General features: G+C 40.8%; 1 protein-coding gene across 1 annotated transcript in view; it reads left to right on the forward strand.

Annotated features, from left to right (window-relative positions):
• The first annotated feature begins 1658 nt into the window (after nt 1–1658).
• Nucleotides 1659–19384, forward strand: part of LOC139415386 (uronyl 2-sulfotransferase-like) — a 165806-nt gene continuing 148080 nt past the window's right edge. The window contains exon 1 of the mRNA XM_071163499.1: nt 1659–2088. Within this exon, the coding sequence (XP_071019600.1) occupies nt 1863–2088 (226 nt within the window). The 5' untranslated portion in view covers nt 1659–1862. The remainder of the gene's footprint in view (nt 2089–19384) is intronic.

Below are 19384 nucleotides of genomic sequence, written 5' to 3' on the forward strand. Positions count from 1 at the left end.
GTTTGTCTGTGAGTATCATCATGGCTACCTCTCTCCTGCATTAAGTTAAGGCTGCAATATGTAACTTTTTGGATGACCCAACCAAATTCATATAGAAATTTGAGTGATAGATCTGTCATTCTCATTGAAAGCAAGTCTAAGAAGCGGTAATTCTGTTCTGTGTGCTATTTCTATACTTCCCGTTCTTAAGTTTAGTGTTTGTGTCTTTTACTTTCGGTTTTGTGCACCAGCTTCAAACAGCAGAAAATACAACATTTCTGGTTATTGAAAATATATTTCACAGCGGTTTAGATGGTACAATGATTGTACAATGATTATTGTTTTGTTAATTAAACTGAAATTAGGCGAACTATTGAAAGTTTAGCTATCAGGAAATGATGGAGCGATTTCTGCGTATTGCATACATGCAATGCACACTTTGGACTTAAGATGTTATCCTTTCAGCAAAGAGCATATACAGTATGATCATTCAGATTGATTCACACTATGACATATCATCAGTCTATGGGCTTGGAGAGGCAATTCTCACTTTGAAATTTGACGTTTGAGAAACATGAATGTCTAATTTTGACGTGAGAATGTGAGAGCTTGTTGATCTTAGCTTTTGGTTTGTGCCCTCTCTCCCTCCCTCTCTCTCTCTCTCTCTCTCTATGTCTGTTCATTGGCTGTCACTCTGCTGCCATGATCATGATAGCACCAAACAAAGTCTCAACACATATAACTCACCTTCATGACCCATAATCACTGTGATGAAGTTGAAAAGCACTCAAACATCTAAGCTGAAAGCACTCAAATTTGCAAGCTAGTTTGCCATTGGCGGTATGCGGCAGTTGCCAAGGACCTTAAGTGAAAAGTCAGTTACACTCCTGTGAAAAAAACTCTTATGTCCTATTTTTTTCTCTTCTTGACTGGTGGCACATCCATTGCTAACTTGCTGACCCTATGATGGAGACAAGGACAGGTAATGTGCAATTCATTCTATAGCTAGCCAGTATTCTTGCCCTCAAAACATTCACCATAAGTTTTCCACACAACCAGAACTACCCAGAATTAACTAGTTAAATAAAACCTGACACAGCTAAAAATGATACAACTGTAAATGTAACCCTAACTAGCTACTAGCCAGGAGAAAGCGTATAGTTGCTCACATTTGTTCTAACACGTCAACGTATATTCACATGCATATACTTTTTACTTAAACATGCTTTGCTGTTGCCAAAAACAACTTTACCCAGAGTAATGAGTGAGTAATGATGGTGATGCTGCACACTGTGCTTTTTCTCTCACTCCCACTGTGCTTTTTCTCTCACTCCCCCACTGCTTCTAACAACACAGAGTGAGAACGAAGCAGTCAATAGCGTTCTGGTGAAGTTGCTTTTTATTGGGGGGTGGGGGCTGATTCTAACGTTGGGGGGACATGGGCATGGGGACATGTCCCCCCAGCTCCTTCACCCTTGCTGTAAAATGAAAGCGGGTCATAACAGAATGAGAACACACCGAATGTGATCTGTTGCTGTACACACAGTGACGCTGTTTTGCACCTAAACTCACTGCAAATAAACCTTATGTGCTGAACATTTTTTCCACGTTCAGTAATCTGACACCGCTGCTGGCCAGAAAAGTCTCAGCCGAAGGATGGACTCGCAACTTTCCTTTGCAGTAATAGTCCGGCGAGAACAGACGAGAGGGACCGAACCGGAGGCGAAAACCGTGCGCGAAAAAAAAATAACCCGTGGTGGCACCGGGTGCCTGAAGTTTCTGAATTAGGTGTCCGTTTGAAATGATATCAAAGCAAGAAGTTTCACGTTGCACAGGTGGATGGGTGACTACCAGCCTCGGCGGCGCTTTGTGAGGAGGAGATTATGAAGAATTTCAGCAACAGTCCCCTTCACAACAACCAGACTACAAACCACGTTAGAGATCGGAAAAACAAAAAAATCGGCTTTCTCTCAGCGGTTCCGTTGCGTGTTCCCCTGAGAGGTTATGGTTTCTGTATGGCTACTCTTTTTCTCTTCTGTTTTGGGTCTCTGTTTTACCAGTTGAATGGAGGACCCCCCGAAATTCTGCTGGACATCCGACAGTATCTCGGTAAGAATTTACGCAGTTTCCATTTGGTTTCGAATCACTCTTCTGGTGGTGCTGAGGTTATTGAGTAGCCTAGTGTTTTGCAACGTTACCAACGTGTACAAGTATACCATTCCAGTCGTTTCGGCTCTTTAGCAGGCTACACCACTCTTTGAGGACGTGTTACAGCAAGTTTACTGTTGCATACATACTGTTAGCACTCCTCACCTCTGGCTATGCATAATCTTTTAATTTAAAACAATATATATTAGCCCGATTCGAGGCCAATGGGTCCACTTAGATTAATGACCCAGAGACAGAGGAAATGTAAATGTGTTTGTTGTCGTTCATTTCTAATTTTAAATTCGTGAGATAGTTTCTTAGTATAAAGCCGATTGCATTATGCCTGAGCGACAATGTCACATTGATTCCAATTGGTGAATGAAGAAACACCTAATTTGTGGGCGCACACAAAGTATTGTAATTTGTAGCTAATGGCAATGATTCTTTGGTTGAGCAGTTGAGGGACATGTTATGGTAACCTAACCCAGTAAAGATGAATAAATACTGTGTTACCTTGGTGTTTCTGTAAACGGTCTGATGCGCACTCTGGCATGTCACGTAGCAGTTCTGAAGTGACGCTTTGGCGAGTGACAAAACGGAGACAGGAAGAACCAGATGAAGCGCTGTAATTCACATGCAACTTCTCGAAACCCGTCAATCAGTCACTCGTGATCTGCTTCGGATTTATCATTAGTATTCAACCATCGTTCATTTCTTTCCAATGAAATTCGGCGTCAAAAGACCAGGGTGAAACGTTTTGAAATCCTGTATGTAGGCTACCCATAGTCCGTGTGTGTTGGGCTCAGTGTTAGATGAATGTTCAGATTCTCATGGTCAAATTTGAGGCATATTTATTCAATTTTTTCTACATTTACATTTGAGTAATTTAGCAGATGCTATTATCCAGCATATTTAGTGAATTCATCTTAAGATAGCTAGGTGAGACAACCACATATCTCAGTCATAGTGAGAACATTTATCCTCAATAATGTACCTATCAGCAAAGTAAGTGCTGGGGGGTTGCTGTGGGAATATTTAAGATACACTTGGTAGGGTTTCAGATGTTTTCAGAAGATGGACAGGGACACTGCGGCCCTACCTTCAGGGGGAAGCTGGTTCCACCATTGAGGTGCCAGGTCAGAGAAGGCCTTTGACCGGGATGTGCGGGAGCTGCCTTCTCGTATTGGTGGGAGGGCAAGAGACCAGAGGTAACAGAACAGAGTACTTGGGTTGGTATGTATTTTTTTTTAGCACAGCCTGAAGGTAGGGAGGGGAAGTTCCTCTTGCTGTTTTGTAGGCAAGTGCCATGGTTTTGTAGTGGATGCGAGTTTTGACTGGAAGCCAGTGGAGTGTGCGTAGGAGCAGGGTGACATGGGTGAACTTGGGAAGACGGAACACCAGGTGGGCTGCAGCGTTCTGGATAAATTGCAGGGGTTCAATAGCACAAGCGGGGAGCCCAGCCGACAACGAGTTGCAGTAGTCCAGACGGGAGATAGTTGCAGTTGTCCAGACAAGAGCCTGGATTAGGACCTGCTCCGCTTCCTGTGTTAGGTAGGGTCGTACTCTACGGATGTTGTAGAGCATGAACCTGCAGGATCGAGTCACTGCTTTGATGTTTGCAGAGAACAACAGGGTGTTGTCCAGAGTTAAGCCAAGGTTCTTTACACTCAGGGAGGGGGACACGTTGGAATTGTCAACTGTGATGGAGTGGGAAGGCCTTCCCCGGGAGGAATAGCAGCTCCGTTTGTCGAGGTTGAGCCGAGATCCAAGCTGAGAGATCTGCCAGGGACGCAGAGATGCGTGTTGCCACCTGAGTTTCAGAAGGGGGAAGGAGAAAATGTGTTGAGTGTCATCCGCATAGCAATGATAGGAGAGACCATGTGTGGCTATGACAGCACCGAGTCACTTGATGTATGAGAAGAGGAGAGGGCCTTGAACCAAGCCCAGGGGGACACCAGTAGTGAGAGTATGTGGACACATATCCTTTCCACGTCACCTGGTACAACCACCCTGCCAGGTAGGATACAATCCAAGAGTGTGCAGAGCCCGAGACACCCAGCCCTGAGATGGTGGAGATCTGATGGTTCACGGTGTCGAAGGCAGCGGATAGATCTCGGAAATAAATAGTACCAGATAGGGGTTCTTTGGATTGTAACCGTAGCAGAACCCTTTTTGGTGCCATAGGCTATAGAACACTTTTTTGAAGGTTAAACAAAGAACCATGCTGATAAGGTTCTAAATGGAACCTGTATGGTGCTATAAATAACCTTTCCATAAGGTTCTATAAAGAACCATAATGTTTTTCTTCCATATAGCACAAAAAAAGGTTTAGCTATGGTTTCAACCATTTTTGGGGCTATATAGAACCATTTTTTATGATTCTTCATGGAACCTTTATGGAGAATGGTTCTATACAGGGTTTTCTATTCTGGTCAGCCATATTATATTGTTCAAATTCCATAGGTGTTATTGTGTTCATTGACAAGTTGAATCAAGTGAGCTAACTCTGGAACAGCTTGGGGTCCCAGATGAGAGAATTGAGAACCACTGACTGATTTAGTCAACTGTTCTCAATTGTCACGAGGCCATACGCAAGACTTTCACAAGACACAGTATAGTCATACAGTATATAATGGCATAACACAACACATTAGATAAGCTGGAATGAAACTCTCACTCAAGGTTGCACAAAAAGAGCTGTGTGCAAACCACGCCATAAAATATTCTAATGAGCCACCTGTCCTAGATTTGAATGATCACTAAAAGAACAAAGAACCGTTTTGTGAACTGCAAATAACCATTGAAGAACTCATAGGGTTCTTTGAGTCATTATGGTTCCACATAAAATACATCACCCTTCCAAATGAACCCTCATTTTTTGTGTGTGTACAACACCAGCTTCAAGTCCTGAGGGGACTTCATATCAGCAGGTCACACACAGCACAGTTGTGTGTATGTGTGTGTGTGTGTGTGTGTGTGTGTGTGTGTGCTGCATTCATATGTGTATGGATTTGTTCTGTACTACACTTGTGTTCTGTTCTATTGGTTTGGATGAACTGATACACATCTGGAACAGAACCAGAGTCACTCACCACACAGGCACTAATCCCTCTGGGTCAGATTGATTTTCCTTCACACGCACAAACACACTGACTTCAACACACTCAAAAACAGATGGCCACACGAAAACAGTTATACAAGGACAGTCTTCCCTTGCATCCCGATAATCTCCAGACACACAAAAGTGTGGAAATGAAAGGTAACCTAGCTAGAAAGATGAATGAAGTCATGGTCCAGAGCATTTTCCTACTGAAGAGAGCCCAGGCATCTGTGTAGTCAGTCCTATCTCTGGGCCTGTCAAACAATGGGCTACTATAAGGGGCTTCCAGGGGTTGGGGGAACATTATGTAATGGTTACATAACTACACCGCTGATGCATTGGGGTAATGATTAATCACTTACTGGGGAATCTGGGAATCTATCATTTGTTCTAGGTCATTTCCATGTAAAAGGACCCATGAGCACCAACATGTGAAGTTCATAAGAGAATGTCAAATGAAAGCTAAGCTATATTTTTGAGAAATTAAGGCATATATAACTATTTCAACCATTTTCCATTCAACAAATTTGGAATAAGCAAATGCTTTGATTTCTTGTCAAAACAGATGAAAAAGAGGTCTTGGAAGACTTTTTCTTGTAGATGTTTTCTAAGAAATACATCTTCATGTTGAAGTAAAAGACCCCTGCCAACTGATATCAACACATACATATCATTTAGGATAATTTTTTCTTCCTTCTGTAAGTTTAATACACATTTCCTTGTGCCTTGAAACCCACATATCTTTAAGATATTGTCCATTTTTTTTCTCTATTGGGGGAGGATAATGAAAGTAAAGGTATATCTATCAATTTAGTTAGTGTTTTTACTGATATCAATTTTGTTCATAAATTATTAAGTGATTAAATCACAAAATTCTGTTGCCAAATCAGTAACAGAATTTCCAAAAACAATCGGTAACAACATTTCTTAAATTGAATTGAATTGGCTACAATGGAAATCATAGTAGTCACAAACCACAGTTGGGTCGAGTAGTGTACAGTACATTAAATAAAGTAGAGTATAGTTCAGTACAGTACACAGTAGACCACACTTTAGTTCAGTACACTATAATGTACTGTACTGTGCTGTACTTTGATGTCCAAACTTGTGAAACATATACATCTATGAGTGGTTCAGATTTGGTCCGTTCCCAACCAACCAAATTTGGTCTTGTTTGGTGGCTGAGCTCATTAAAATAATAGCCAGTGTGTAGAAAAATACCCAAATCTGCAAAGGAGGATATTGCATATTTATGCCTTTGTGTACCTATTTACATTCATATCCGTAATTATGTATTTCTGCGTAGTACAGATCAGGGACCCATGATGAAATTCCGTTACCGCAATTCTGTCATTGGGTGTAAATCCAATTCACTTATTGTAAATCAATAACTAAAAGACATGGAATTGCCATCTACATATATTACACTTTGGGGGGAGCAAGAGCAGAGACATGTGGAGAAAGTGCTTCCACAAGTAGATTGTTCATGGAGCACTTTTGGCTGTTGCTGTAAGAGCTTCTTCTAGTGTTCTTTAAGGTCACTCAACACAAGGGATGGCAGCATCTCAAAGTCTCAGTTTGCCATTTTGTCTTGCTCTCTGTCCCTTTTTTTGTCTCCTTCTCCCTCATTTTCTTTCCTCTTCTCTCCTATTACTTCTCTCTCTCACTCTCTCTCTCCTGCTCCCTCTTTCTCACCCCTCCCTCCTCCCCTCCCTCCCCCTGTGGGTTTGTGACAGATGTGATTAACTGAGCCAGGTGAGGGGAGGGAAAATAATAAAGCTGGAATAAATGGTAGAAATGGGAATTCTGTGGGAATAATGCATTATTGTGTGTTTGTCCCTCAGTGTCATGGAGTGATTTGTCTTCCAGTGCAGACCAGCAGGCTTTAATGGGAGTCGGGCGATCCGGCTGATTTATTTACCTTCAGCTGCCCGTGTTACTTTTGGCTGCGCTGTGCCGAGGAGTGTGTGAGAATTCCTGGCGGGGTCCTGAGTGTGTGTGTGTGTTTGGTATGTTTGTGTGTGTTTCTCTTTGAGTCATACCGAGGTAGGATTGTGTGTGTGTTTGAGAGTGAGCTAGTGTGTGTGTGTGTATGTATGTGTGTGTGGGGGTGCGTGACTCGCTCACTCACTTAGAGGTACTGTAGGAGGAACAGGCCCTGTTTTGTTTGGGCCAGTGGGGAGGTTGGTGTTTGAGGTTGTGACTCTATTTATCGCCGTGGTAACCTACCTCCACTCCTCTCCATTCTCTCTCATTAACACACACACACACACACACACAAACTGACCGGGCCCCAAAATCTCTCTCTAATTCAATTATTTCTGTGGAACGTGCCAAGCAGCCACCACAGATCTGCCATTCAAAGGTGTGTGCGTGCGTGTATGTCGGGGGTCATTTGGAGCAGAAAATGAGGTGCTATTTAGATTGAGATGTCATTTTTATGGAAGATAGTTTGGGCAATTTGCTGAAGTACTGTACAGTTCACTCAGTGGAAGAGAAATGTCAAACAATGTGGGTTCTGAAAGTGAAGCATCAGAGGAATCAGAAGCCTCGTATCTGGGCCAGTGTTTGAAAGTAAGAGCAAGTGTTTAAACATTCGGCTACTCTCCATCCATCCACCACTCATATATCACACAAGTGCATATTAACTGACCTTTAATCATACTGTATCATACTGTCAAATCATAGTGTAAAAAAAAGAAGTAACATGTAAACTTATAGTCAAATCAAATGTTATTTGTCACATGCGCCAAATACAACAGGTGTATATTTTAACGTGGAATGCTTACTTAAACAGTGCAGTTCAAGAAGAGTTACAAGCCCTTAACCAACAATGCAGTTTTAAGGGGGAAAAAATTAATAAAAGTAACAAATAATTAAAGAGCAGCAGTAAAATAACAATAGCGAGGCTATATAGTCTCACTATAGGTCAGACGGTGTTGGTGTGTGTGAGAATGGTGCGCGTGCAAGCGTGCATGTGCGTGTCTGAGTGTATTACTGTGTGAGTGCGTCTGTTTGCGTGTGTGTTTGTGTGCGCTTGCCTAGGGCTTGTGCGTGCATACATGTCTGAATGTATTTCCCAGAGTGGCGTCTCATTGATATGTTAGTTAGGAATTGTGCACCAATATTGCATTTTAAAAGCCTGTTATATTAAATGAAGGACCCTTTAATATAGACCACATGAAGAATTGAATAAATTAAATTAATGAATCAAGATTTGATAAAGTGCCAAATTTCAGCATTTTGACATGTCCCTCTGTGCACCCTCTATCAAATCAAATGTATTTATAAAGCCCTTCTTACATCAGCTCATCAAAGTGTTGTACAGAAACCCAGCCTAAAACCCCAAACAGCAAGCAATGCAGGTGTAGAAGCACGGTGGCTAGGAAAAACTCCCTAGGAAGAAACCTAGAGAGGAACCAGGCTAAGAGGGGTGGCCAGTCCTCTTCTGCCTGTGCTGGGTGGAGATTATAACAGAACTTGGCCAAGATGTTCAAATGTTCATAGATGACCAGCAGGGTCAAATAATAATAATCAAAGTGGTTGTCGAGGGTGCAACAGGAGTAAATGTCAGGTGGCTTTTCATAGCCGATCATTCAGAGTATCTCTACCCCTCCTGCTGTCTCTAGAGAGTTGAAAATAGCAGGTCTGGGACAGCTAGCACGTCCGGTGAACAGGTCAGGGTTCCATAGCCGCAGGTTCTCATTTGCAGCAACGACCTGGGGAATAGTTACAGGGGAGAGGAGGGGGATTAATGAGCCAATTGTAAACTGTAAACATAATACAAAACAAGAAACAATAACAGCACACAGACATGAAACAGAAACAATAATGCCTGGGGAAGGAACCAAAGGGAGAGACATATAGGGAAGGTAATCAGGGAGGTGATGGATTCCAGGTGAGTCTGATAAGCTTATTCCTCTCATTTTGAGCACAAATTTGTTTACATCCCTGTTAGTGAACATTTCTCATTTGCCAAAACAGTCCATCCACCTGACAGGTATGGAATACCAAAATGCTGATTAAACAGCATGATTATTACACAGGTGCACCTTGTGCTGGGGACAATAAAAGGCCACTCTAAAATATGCAGTTTTGTCACACAACACATTAACTGTAACTCAGTAAAATCGTTGAAATTGTTGCATGTTGCGTTTATATATTTTTTCTGTGTAATATTGTGAAACTATTCTGTTAACAAATACAGTGCCTTCGGAAAGTATGCAGACCCCTTGACTTTGTCCACATTTTTATGTTACAGCTTTATGCTGAGATTTTATTTAATCAATTTTAGAAATCTACAATCTATACCCCATAATGACAAAGCGAAAACAGGTTTTCTGAAGTTTTGCAAATATAAAACATACAGAAATACCTTATTTACATTAGTATTCAGACCCTTTGCTGTTAGACTTGAAATTGAGGTCAGGTGTATCTTGTTTCCATTGATCATCCTTGAGATGTTTCTACAACTTGTTTGGAGTCCACCTGGGGCAAAGCTTTGAAGGACACCAAGAACACAGTGGCCTCCATCATTCTTAAATGGAAGAAGTTTGGAACCACGAAGACTCTTCCTAGAGCTGGCCGCCCGGCCAAACTGAGCAATCGGGGGAGAAAGGCCTAGGTCAGGAGGGTGACCAAGAACCCGATGGTCACTCTGACAGAGCTCTAGAGTTCCTCTGTGGAGATGGGAGAACTTTCCAGAATGACAGTCAGGCCTTTATGGTAGAGTGGCCAAACGGAAGCCTCTCTTCAGTAAATGGCACATGCCAGCCTTTTTATTCATATGTTGATGATGTAAAGAATATTTGCTGGTCTGTGGTGAGGAGCAAGCAGACGCTGCACTGGACACATTTATGAAACGACTTATTCCAGTTACTAATAAACACGCACCCATTAAGAAAATGACTGTAAAAACTGTTAAATCCCCTTGGATTGATGATGAATTGAAAAATAGTATGTTTGAGAGGGATGAGGCAAAAGGTATGGCAATTAAGTCTGGCAGCCCAACTGATTGGCAAACATACTGCAAATTAAAAAATCCTGTGACTAAACTAAAAAACTGTACTATGAAACAAAGATAAATTATTATAAAAAGCTTTGGGACATCTTAAATGAAATTCTGTAAATTCCTTCATTTATTGAATCAGATGGCTCATTCATCAAAGCCCACTGATATGGCAAACTACTTTAATAACTTTTTCATTGGCAAGATAAGCAAAATTAGGGATGACATGCCATCAACAAACGCTGACACTACACATCCAAGTATATCGGACCAAATAATGAAAGACAAGAATTGTACTTTTGAATTCTGTAAAGTTAGTGTCTATCAACAATGACAAGCCACCAGGGTCTGACAATCCTAGATGGAAAATGACTGAGGATAATAGCAGATGATATTGCCACTCCTATTTGCCACAACTTCAATTTAAGCCTACTAGAGAGCGGGTTCCCTCAGGCCTGAAGGGAAGCTAAAGTCATTCCGCTACCCAAGAATAGTAAAGCCCCCTTTATTGGCTGAAATAGTTGACCAATCAGTCTCTGTTTACCAACCCTTAGTAAACTTCTGGAAAAAAATTAGATACAATACTATTTTACAGTAAACAAATTGACAACAGAATTTCAGCATGCTTATAGGGAAGGGCACTCAACAAGCACAGCACTTACACAAATGACTGATGATTGGTTGAGAGATTGATGAAAAAACGATTGTGGGGGCTGTCTTGTTAGACTTCAGTGCAGCTTTTGACATTATTGATCATAGTCTGCTGCTGGAAAAACATATGTGTTATGGCTGTACACCCCCTGCTATAATGTGGATAAAGAGTTCCTTGTCTAACAGAACACAGAGGGTGTTCTTTAATGGAAGCCTATCAAATATAATCCAGTTAGAATAAGGAATTCCCCAGGGTAGCTGTTTAGGCCCCTTGCTTTTTAATTTTTTTACTAACAACATGCCACTGACTTTGAGTAAAGCCAGAGTTTCTATGTATCCGGATGACTCAACACTATACATGTCAGGCTACTACAGCGACTGAAATGACTGCAACACTCAACAAAGAGCTGCAGTTAGTTTCAGAGTGGGTGGCAAGGAATAAGTTAGCCCTAAATATTTCTGAAACTTAAAGCATTGCATTTGGAACAAAACACTCACTAAACCCTAAACCTCAACTAAATATTGTAAAAAATAATGTGGATATTGAGCAAGTTGAGATGAGTAACACTAGATTGTAAACTGTCATGGTCAAAACATATTGATGCAGTAGTAGCTAAGATGGGGAGAAGTCTGTCTATAATAAAGCGATGCTCTGCCTTCTTAACAACATTATTAACAAGGCAGGTCCTACAGGCCCTAGTTTTGTCACACCTTGACTGCTGTTCAGTCGTGTGGTCAGATGCCACAAAAAAGGACTTAAGAAAATTGCAGTTGGCTCAGAACAGTCTGGCCCTTGGATGTATACAGGGAGCTAATATTAATAATATGCATGTCAATCTCACCTGGCTGAAAGTGGAGGAGAGATTGACTTCATCACTACTTTTATTTATGAGAGGTATTGGCATGTTGAATGCATCGAGCTGTCTGTCTAAACTACTGGCACACAGCTTGGACACCAACGCATACCCCACAAGACATGCCACAAGAGGTCTCTTCATAGTTCCCTTTTCACAGTCCACAGGTCAGAAATTTACATACACTCAATTAGTATTTGGTAGCATTGCCTTTAAATTGTTTAACTTGGGTCAAACATTTCGGGTAGCCTTCCACAAGCCTCCCACAATAAGTTGGGTGCATTTTGGCCCATTCCTCCTGACTGATGTCTTGTGATGTTGCTTCAATATATCGACATACTTTTCCATCCTCATGAGGCCATCTATTTTGTGAAGTGCACCAGTCCCTCTTGCAGCAAAGCACCCCCACAACATGATGCTGCCACCTCCGTGCTTCACGGGTGGGATGGTGTTCTTCGGCTTGCAAGCCATCCCTTTTTCCTCCGAATATAATGATAATCATTATGGCCAAACAGTTACATTTTTGTTTCATCAGACCAGAGGACATTTCTCCAAAAATAACGATCTTTGTCCTCATGTGCAGTCGCAAACCGTAGTCTGTCCTTTTTATGGCGGTTTTGGAGCAGTGGCTTCTTCCCTGCTGAGCGGCCTTTCAGGTTATGTCGATAAAGGCCTCTTTTTACTGTGTATAGATACTTTTGTACCCGTTTCCTCCAGCACTCTCACAACGTCCTTTGCTGTTGTTCTGCAATGGATTTGCACTTTTCGCACCAAAAGTTTAAAGTCACAGTCAACTTAGTGTATGTAACCTTCTGACCCACTGGAATTTGGATACAGTGAATTAGAAGTGAAATAATCTGTCTGTAAACAATTGTTGGAAAAATGACTTGTGTCATGCACAAAGTAGATGTCCTAACCGACTTGCCAAAACTATAGTTTATTAACAATACATTTGTGGAGTGGTTGAAAAATGAGTTTTAATGACTCCAACTTAAGTGTATGTAAACTGACTTCAACTGTATATTTTTGACATTGAACATCTAATAGTCAAATCATAGTGTAAAAGCAGGTGATCGATCTGGTTCTACACTCTTTGGCAATTTTTTTTTTTTTTGTGGTGGAAAACTTAGAGGATCGAGCATAACACTTCAACCCTGTTACCCATAGATAGACAGGCTAGAAATGTTTCAACAAAATTGTGAGGCTTGCATCCAATTGCCACTCCATGTTGCAAACAGCATTGCTTCTATTCCCCCTGTCACAAGGGGATTTATGGCTGATTTGGGGTGCATTCATAAATTCACTCTAGAGTGTCAGAGTATGCTCAGAGTGTGCTCTGGACGTTCGTAAATTCAGAAGGTTGTCAGATTGTCAATTCGTAATTCAGAGAGTTTCACTCTCGGAGCGTTCAGAGCTCACGCTTCACGCTCTTGTATTTGGTATTTTATTAGGATCCCCATTAGCTGTTGTGAAAGCAGTAACTACACTTCCTGGGGTCCACACAAAACATGAAATATGACATAATATTATGACATTACATTAATAGACAAGAACAGCTCAAGGACAGAACTACATCAATTTAGAAAAGGCACACGTGGCCTACATATCAATACATACACACAAACTATCTAGGTCAAATAGGGGAGAGGCTTTGTTTTTTAATTTTTTAAATAAAACTTTTTTTAATAATGACCAAAGGCTTGTATTTCTGTGTGTTTATTATAATTAAGTATATGATTTGATAGAGCATTCGGACTTAGGGGGGGTAGGTAGCAGCAGACTCGTAAGCATTAATTCTAACAGCAGCTCTTAGCAATGCTGAGATGACTTCAATGATTATCAACTCCCGAGATTAGGCTGGCAAAACTAAAGTGTCTATAAGAACATCCAATAGTCAAAGGTATATGAAATACAAATGGTATAGAGAGAAATAGTCCTATAATTCCTATAATAACTACAACCTAAAACGTCTTAACTGGGACTATAAGACTCATGTTAAAAGCAACCACCAGCTTTCATATGTTCTCATGTTCTGAGCAAGGAACTTAAATATCAGCTTTTTTACATGGCCATATTGCACTTTAACTTTCTTCTCCAACACTGTCTTTTTGCATTATTTAAACCAAATCTAACATGTTTCATTATTTATTTGAGACTAAATTGATTTTATTTATGTATTATATTAAGTTCAAATAAAAGTGTTCATTGTTCATTCAGTATTGTTGTAATTGTAATTTATTAAAAATATATATTAAAAAAAATGCCCAATTAATTGTCATTTATTACAAATATATATATATATAAAATCGTCCGATTAATCGGTATCTGCTTTTTTTTGTTCCTCCAATAATCGGTATCGGCGTTGAAAAATCATAAATCGGTCGGCCTCTATTTCGAGACCATTACGAAATAGCCTAGCTCGACCCCCACCCCCTTCTATACTCCACCCATGGAGAAACATCCAGAATGAAAAGGTTTAAATTGTCATCAAAACGGGCATCAGTGACTTGGCTATGATGAATGCTTTGACATGAGCCAAGTGTTTGATGACAGGCCTAGGCTTTGTGGCATTCTATGGAGAGGATACAGCAGCTCAACATGTTGTGGGCATTTCATGGCCATAAACAGAGGAATGTGGAGCATTTAAACACCAGCCAAAGTCAACAAACCAAACTTCCCAAATAGGTTCAGTTAGTTCTTCACAAGGGCTTTGGGAAGCAGAGTGATCATTAATATGATAATGGGATTTATCTAAAAGACAAAATAACTTGTTTATGTAAAATAGTCAATACATTGAATGTTCAAAGATCATGTCAACAAGCAGGCTTTTCTAGAAAGCCAGTCAAAGCCTTTCAGTAAAGCAGCAGACCCCTGGCTGTTTCCCAAAGGCTATGACTGATGATGGCACAGCCAGCCAGGTCCCACCCTTTAACCGCAGGCCTGTTGTCACCCACCCTCTAATCCACTACCACTGCCATTAAAGCCACCACAACCAGCCGTCGTCAGTGCCCTGGCAACCCTAGACAACAGCACACAGTCTGGGGGCAAAACTCTACCCAGTACCCACACCTCCATATGGGCCTCAACACAGACTGTCTACAAAGAGTTAGTATTAAGAAAATAAGAAAAAAAACATACTATAAAACAGGCTACATATTTGATGATTTTGCAGACAAGTGAAACCCACCTAATTTTTTACTTCATAAAACATTTGTTTTATATACTGCTGTTCAGTTCTTTCCAGAATGAAGGAGGTCCAAAGCCTAAATGATGTGGTAAAAAGACTTGAGGGTGCTGTAGGGGAGTTTTCAAATTGCAACACTCTCAATAAATCAGCATTTTCTTGGGGTTAATGCTGATTGTTGACTTGGACAAAATATTTGCCTGCTTCTTCATGTGTTGAGGAAGCAGAGTTTTTTCTGGTGGCCTGTTTTGGACAGTTGGAAAGGGTTGTGCTGAGAGTTTTCAATCTGGCAGTCGTGAAATACCACACCTAATACTCTCATCACCCCAAAGAAAACTTTGCCGGCATTCCTTGGCTGAAGAGAGCCACTCTAAACCCGAAGAGTCGAGCTCTCCTTTTCAACTATGGGGAATACACTGCTGAAATGACTTCACATTTTCTAACTTTCAACAATTATGGTAATGTATGTATTCATTCACTGTCAAGTTTGAAAACAGTAGGTTATTTAGAAGAGGCTATGGCTAGGCTATTTAGTCCGTCACACAATTCCACACAGAGTTTTATGAGTTCTGTCCGTCATCGTTCATCAAAACTTAAACAGCAATAACAGTTAACAGCCTGAAGCTTTCCCTTCCTAACACTGAAAGGATAATGCAGTAATGGATCATAATGACCCAGTGTGTTATTACAGCGTTATTACAATGTTATTGCATTGGTCCATGCCATACCCAGCAAGAGCATTAGTAATCTCCAGAGAACTAGTAACATTAGTAACCTCCATTATTCATTGGGTGTTCTAATTATGCCAATTATTGAATCATGAGGTTGAGTCTCAGCTCCACATGCAGCATAAAACAATGCACTCTGATGATTATGAACAAGGAAAGCAGGCATATACAGCAGTACACAGAAGAAAAACTGAACTTTCTGCAGTCACAGTGAGCTCAGGCTCCTGGTGAAAGAAGTGAAAGATCACCATTGTGAACCATTGAATCACTGTCATAGTCACTCCAGATGTACGTTATCATTGTCTTCGCTTCTCTTCCTCGTAAAAATTGCCCTTAAGCACAGACCTAGGATCAGCTTACACTCCTCAAACCCCTCTAACCTGCCTTAACAATTTTGTGAGAAAAAAACTAAAAACAGACAACAACAAAAAATCCATCCTACTCCGTTATTAAGCAGATAAAGTAGTGACGCAGGTCTTCTATGCCAAAAGACTCCATCATTGAAACCAGATCCTAGTCACTGTTTTGCCTAGGGTTGGGTTTTCGAGACAAAGGCTCCCTTGCAAAAGAGTCCTTGATCTCAGTGGGACTCCCTGTTAAAGTAAAGGTAAAATATTGCACATACACTTGGGGTGTGTCTCAACAGTTTAGACACACAGCTTGGCTTCGTTTATTCTGCCAGGTTAATAAATAAGAAAGAAAGAAAGAAAGAAAGAAAGAAAGAAAGAAAGAAAGAAAGAAAGAAAGAAAGAAAGAAAGAAAGAAAGAAAGAAAGAAAGAAAGAAAGAAAGAAAGAAAGAAAGGTACAAGAAGCAAAATATTGACACACAATATTAAGTTAAGTCAGTCTAATATGTAATGCCATTGTCAATATGTAATGCCATTCCTCTGGACTGTACACAAGAGGAGCCAAATCCCTATTCTACAGGTCAGGATAAGGTTGCTAAGGCTGCTGCTGAAACACAAGAATAAATGGCCGATGCCAAAAGGCACTGCCTCCTGGAGCTCCGTCGGGCCTCTTGAAAATTGGATTTTCCATCAATCTCATTACTTGGCAATCCTCACACAGAATCCAAACTGGTCGACAACTGGCAACCCTACTGGGCATCCCGGGGTCCTGAATGACAACTGAACCGATCAATGACCAGGCCAATCCATTTCTACAGAAACCTAAAACCTGTGACACCTAGGTCTGGTCCAATGGGATGGCACCCTGTAGTTAACCTGTTGGATCTCTGGGGGCGCTATTTCATTTTTGGATAAAAAACGTTCCCGTTTTAAGCGCGATATTTTGTCACGAAAAGATGCTCGACTATGCATATTCTTGACCGTTTTGGAAAGAAAACACTCTGAAGTTTCAGAATCTGCAAAGATTTTGTCTGTAAGTACCCCAGAACTCATTCTACAGGCGAAACCAAGATGATGCATCACCCAGGAATTAGCAGAATTTCTGAAGCTCTGTTTTCCATTGTCTCCTTATATGGCTGTGATTGCGCAAGGAATGAGCCTACACTTTCTGTCGTTCGCCCAAGGTCTTAGCAGCATTGTGACGTATTTGTAGGCATATCATTGGAAGATTGACCATAAGAGACTACATTTTCCAAGTGTCCGCCTGGTGTCCTGCGTCGAATTCGGTGCGCAATTGCCAGCTGCTTCCACTTTACCATTTGATTCAGGGGAGAAAGCATGTGTCCAAGAACGATGTATCAATGAAGAGATATGTGAAAAACACCTTGATGATTGATTCTAAACAGCGTTTGCCATGTTTTCAGTCGATATTATGGAGTTAATTTGGAAAAAAGTTCGCGTTTTGAGGACTGAATTTTCGGGTTTTTTTTGGTAGCCAAATGTGATGTATAAAACGGAGCTATTTCTAATACACAAAGAATCTTTTTGGAAAAACTGAGCATCTGCTATCCAACTGAGAGTATCCTCATTGAAAACATCAGAAGTTCTTCAAAGGTAAATGATTTTATTTGAAGGCTTTTATGTTTTTGTTGAAATGTTGCGTGCTGGATGCTAACGCTAATGCTAACGCTAAATCCTTTGTTTGCTAGCTACTGTTACACAAATTATTGTTTTCCTATGGTTGAGAAGCATATTTTGAAAATCTGAGATGACAGTTTTGTTTACAAAAGGCTAAGCTTGCGAGATGGCATATTTATTTCATTTCATTTGCGATTTTCATGAATAGTTAACGTTGCGTTATGGTAATGAGCTTGAGTCTGTATTCCTGATACCGGATCCGGTATGGGGAGTTCCAAGAGGTTAAAGAGGCTCCAACACATAAATCTGTCAGTATGGGGGAATCAAATATGAATGAGTATAATCAGCATGTTGTTTTTAATATCCTTAGACATGAAGTGTGGAATGGGCCTGCTGGTGTGTGGAGTAGTGGAACGGAGAAGGCCAAGTCAGTGCCAAAAATCACACTTACGTGACCGGCTGGCTCAACAAGGCTTTGCTTGTGTCTATCCACTGCAGCGTTTTCCAAACTAGGGGTCCTGATTTGAAAATGGGGTCGCGAGAGAAACTCTGAAATAAATAAATTGAGCTTGGTTCATAGACCTCCGGTAGTCGCTAGATGCGATTGTATATACAGAGCAGTTTCTGTTGTCTTCCTACAAATGTGTCTTCCTACAAATGTGTCTCTATCATTTGAATGGTTTAAGCTACAAAATATTAGGACCCCATCACTGAAAGATAAGACTCTTGTTTCCCTCTACAATGGCCACAAGCCGCATAGGACTCATCAGAAAAGAGTGGACAAGACCAGGCACTAAATCAGACTGGCTTTCAATAATGATGTTCAATGATGATCATAAAGAATGATTGCCTGATTTTTATTTTATCTTTATTTAATTAGGCAAGTCAGTTAAGAACAAATTCTTATTTTCAATGACGGCCTAGGAACAGTGGATTAACTGCCTTGTTCAGGGGCAGAACGACAGATTTGTACCTTGTCAGCTGGGGGGTTTGAACTTGCAACCTTCCGGTTACTAGTCCAACGCTCTACCCTGCCAACCTGATGTTCTTCCAAACTTCCCAATAACATTCTGATGCATTTCAATTACTTCAAACAATACTGTCTTCAGATCAAAATAATGTCAAAAGTACTGTCAGACTGATTTGTAATAGACTGTCATAGCCCCAATAAAAAAGTTAACATTGGCAGTTAACTACAGTGCCTTGCAAAAATATTCATCCCCTTGGTGTTATTCATATTTTGTTGCATTACAACCTGCAATTTAAATGGATTTTATTTGGATTAACTTTGTAGGGATAGGGGGCAACATTTTCACTTTGGATGAATTGCGTGCCCATAGTGAACCGCCTGTCCTAGATGCTAATATATGCATATTATTATTACTATTGGATAGAAAACACTCTGAAGTTTCTAAAACTGTTTGAATTATGTCTGTGAGTATAACAGAACTCATATGGCAGGCAGACTTCCAAACAGGAAGTGGAAATTCTGGGGCTGGTTGATTTTCAACTCATCGCCTATTCACATCCCAGTAAGATATGGATCTGTTCGCACTTCCTACGCCTTCCACTAGATGTCAACAGTCAGTAGAACGTGGAATGAAGCCTCTAGTGTGATGTGGGGCCGGATGACAGCTATATGAGTCAGTGGTCTGTCAGAATGCCAGTTCCTGGTCAGGCGCATTTCTCATGATATCGCCATGCGTTCCATTACTCTGTAGACAAAAACGAATGCTCCGGTTGGAA

This window comes from Oncorhynchus clarkii, chromosome 8 (genome assembly GCF_045791955.1).
Source record: "Oncorhynchus clarkii lewisi isolate Uvic-CL-2024 chromosome 8, UVic_Ocla_1.0, whole genome shotgun sequence".
Classification (NCBI taxonomy): domain Eukaryota; kingdom Metazoa; phylum Chordata; class Actinopteri; order Salmoniformes; family Salmonidae; genus Oncorhynchus; species Oncorhynchus clarkii.